The sequence below is a fragment of the Rhagoletis pomonella genome, unplaced genomic scaffold (assembly GCF_013731165.1).
Source record: "Rhagoletis pomonella isolate Grant_MI unplaced genomic scaffold, Rhpom_1.0 Rhpom_scaffold_00006, whole genome shotgun sequence".
Lineage (NCBI taxonomy): Eukaryota > Metazoa > Arthropoda > Insecta > Diptera > Tephritidae > Rhagoletis > Rhagoletis pomonella.
Genome location: NW_023458560.1, coordinates 23,995,743 through 23,999,311, shown reverse-complemented (window position 1 = coordinate 23,999,311; position 3,569 = coordinate 23,995,743). Strand labels below are relative to the sequence as shown.

General features: G+C 32.6%; 1 protein-coding gene across 1 annotated transcript in view; it reads left to right on the top strand.

The window, feature by feature from the left end:
• The first annotated feature begins 2,920 nt into the window (after positions 1-2,920).
• Positions 2,921-3,569, top strand: part of LOC118741837 (galectin-8-like) — a 15,645-nt gene continuing 14,996 nt past the window's right edge. Inside the window, exon 1 of the mRNA XM_036473811.1 lies at positions 2,921-2,941. Coding sequence (XP_036329704.1) covers positions 2,921-2,941 — 21 coding nt within the window. The remainder of the gene's footprint in view (positions 2,942-3,569) is intronic.

The window sequence follows — 3,569 nt, the reverse complement described above, 5'->3', positions numbered from 1 at the left end:
ATCAGCACAGTGTGTTGGCGCAATTGCGCCTCTTCAGGCTAAAGCTCATTTCCTTTATTGCTGCACGCTGCACCAAAGTGAATTAATACAAGGTGATATCGGTTGAGAAAAATCTCAAGTATACCCAAGTTCAAAACCCAAAAATACAACAAACCCATCATTTTCACATTCAGAAGGACCGCGACGAATTCTAGCTGTGCTGCACATTTTACAAGAGACACTTCTATTTCGGGTGTTCGTTGCTGGTTCTTGGCGACACCGGGTGTTGTCAGTGTTCCGGTGTTGAACTAAGGTGAATTAATACAAGGTGGTATCGCTTGGGCAAAAACAAGCCAAGTTCAAAACCCAAAAATACAACAAACACATAATTTTCACATTCAGAAGGACCGCGGCTATTTTAGCAACACCACCTTGTAAAAATTCGCCTTGTGCTGCACATTTTACAAGTGACACTTCGCTTTTGTGTGCTCTTTGCTGGTTCTTTGCGCCGCCCGGTGTTGCTGGCGCCATTGCGTCACAGAGTTGTGAAAATTGGTATCGGCGCCAGTAACTCAGCTCTCGGTATCAGCGCAATGGCGCGGCGCCGCACTGTGTTACCCACGGCTAGTTCATGATATAACGTTAATCCAATTAATTTGAAATCATATATGCATGTACCTGCATTTATAATTTTTTATTCCATTTTAATATTTTATAGCATTAAAAGGTCAAAGTATTGGTTACAAATACATAAAATAACAATAATGTGCTCATAAAATATACGAATATACATATGTATATTATTCGGTAATATGTCAGATTAAACATTTCTTCAGCTACATATAATGTGGTTTAATTTTTGGCATACAATTTTCTATAAACGAAGCTTAGTATGCATACTGTAGATAGACAAATAACAAGTAATTCCAACTTCGACGAATTTCAAAGGCAACGGTTATTTATTTATTAAATAGTATTAATATATGTATGAATATAGCACGTTTGTTAGAGACTACATATCAGTAAGAAATACAACAGGTGTATCTACGCACCGATGTATTGGGTTAACATACAAGATTTACGAATTCAAGTTTTTATTGGACGAACTTTGGCTGTTACTTTTAAGTTTATTTTTAATAAAAAAAAAATCACAAATCCATAAGTTTATTTTGGGGAATTACCTGCATACAGACATATGTTTGTCATATCATATATATAAAATTTATATAGGTTTCTATTTATATATATGATGATGTTTGTATGTATGTATGTGCAACCATCAGAATTATTCACCAACTGACACTTTCGATGCCTAATTTAATTATTGTCAGAGAAAAATTAATTTTGTAGCGAATTAAGCTTTTGAAAATACAGTACGTACTTATTAATAGACATTTATTTATCTGTATACTTTTTCCAATGTTAATACATACATATATTAATAACATAATAATGTTTAAAGAACACATTCTTTATTCGAAACATGCTTCATAAAAATTTAACAATTTGTGTCTTAGTAAAAGCCTTTTTTTATTAAATTAATATTGTAATAATGTATGTATGTAGGTACTAATCTTTGATTTAATGTCTTGGATTTTTTTTTTGTCTTAAAATGAACTTTACAGAAAATGTATATGAAATATATAAGTAAAGCTAAATAATTAAAGAATTATAAAATCTATTCGCATATCCATCCATATTTAATATGGCTATAGTTTCGCCTCGCTCGCCAACAATTTCCCCAAGTCCTTCAAACGTTTTCAAATGCCTTCGGGGTCTCTGAACAGCGAGCAGCGCTGGAATCTAAAAAATAATAATAAGAGACATATTTTAGTGAGCAATAAATGGAATATAGAGTGGACTTTCAAGCAAATTTATTATTTGTTTTTTTAACAAGTCAATCTTGTAAAATAAAACCGATAGTAAGAATATCGAAATTGTTTTTACATAAATCACACGCAGTAAAACTTTCCTGACCGTTCACCCTTTCTTGGTCCCCACTTGCGTACGCTCACCACGATTCAGTCACGAGCTTTTTCACTTAACGATTTCCTGATTCAAGTGAAATGCTTAACAGAAATGAGCTATATCATAGTAATGAGCACGGTTGCCATTTTGGCCGAATTTTTTTTTCAGTTTGCTACACTGGTACATCACTTTCATATCTGGTACATTTTTGAAATCTGGTAAAACGAGATAATTGTTACTGACATCATATACCTATTTCATAATCGCACACAGGTAATTGGAAAGCATTGCAGTACAGTAGAATCGCGGAAAAGTTAACTCGTGAAAAACTTAATCGCTCGGCGGTTTCTTTTCTCGAAAAAATTTCACCCGAGCTCAATTTGTTTACGCGTATTCCCCGAATTCCTTTTGTCGTGAGCGTTTGAATTTGTGAGTCGTGTATTCTTTGTGTGTTTAAAAAATGTCAACAAAGAGGAAAAAGTCATCGCAAATCAGATATAATCTATTAAATCATCAAAAAGCTGAGATTAAAAAAATTGATCGAGGTATTTACAGAAATCGATTGGTGGATTATGGTGTATACAAAACAGTCATCTCAATAATAAAGAAAAAACGTCATGCAATTTTGGAGGCAGTGGCGAGCACATATGAAGAAGCAAACAAGAAAACTCTCCATATGCTTGTACAAATTAAATCAAAGTTTCTTTTTTTTTTTTGTAATGATGAAAACTAATGGCCTTATTCATAAAAAATAAAGTAGCTTTATAAAAGGTTTATAAATTGAAAAATGTATTAAAAAAGGTCAATTTATAAAACTCTTTAAACCTACTTTATTTTTTATGAATAAGGCCATATGTTTATTACTATATTTTTTTTTAATTTTGAAAAGCGCTTATAAAAGTTATTAATTTGAAGAAGTTAATCACCCTTGGGACATTTTGGTTAACTTTTTCGAGATTCTACCGTATAACCAATGGACTGGACTGCAGGTTCTGTGAATGGAATATATTATGCGATTTCCCACGTATCATAGGTCTAAAATTCTCATATTTCGGGGAGCGATAATCGTCTCCGTCCAGAATCTGAGACATGACACCCTCTAACACGTTCTACAGGTAGGTACTCTAAGATTGGTGTGGACTGTTATAAGGTCAGCGCAATAGATATATATACATACATAGGTCGCATTTATTCGCTCAACTAAGTTTACAATAAAAAATATATTTGTCCGTTTTTATAGAGAATTTTTGTAAAGAAAGTTTGTTCGAGCATTATAAAAAAGTTCACGAAACACGCGAAAAATTGTAAAACAAAAAAAATATTTGTAAAATATTTTAATAAAATCTATAGCTAAAACATATTTTGGTACATTTTTTACATTCTGGTACAGTTGTTGGTACACAAAATAGGAGGAAAGTAGCAACAGTGGTAATGTGTCTCAACCGAGATCCTAAGTATTTTTTTACGAGAGGATTCGCTGGTGGAAGTCAATTCAATAACTCAACTCCATGCGCACTATTGAAACTTTTAGCTGCCTGACTCGTGTTTATAATAAAAATAAAATATTGCAAGTACCGGGTGATTTTTTAAGAGCTTGATAACTTTTTTTTTAAAAAAAACGC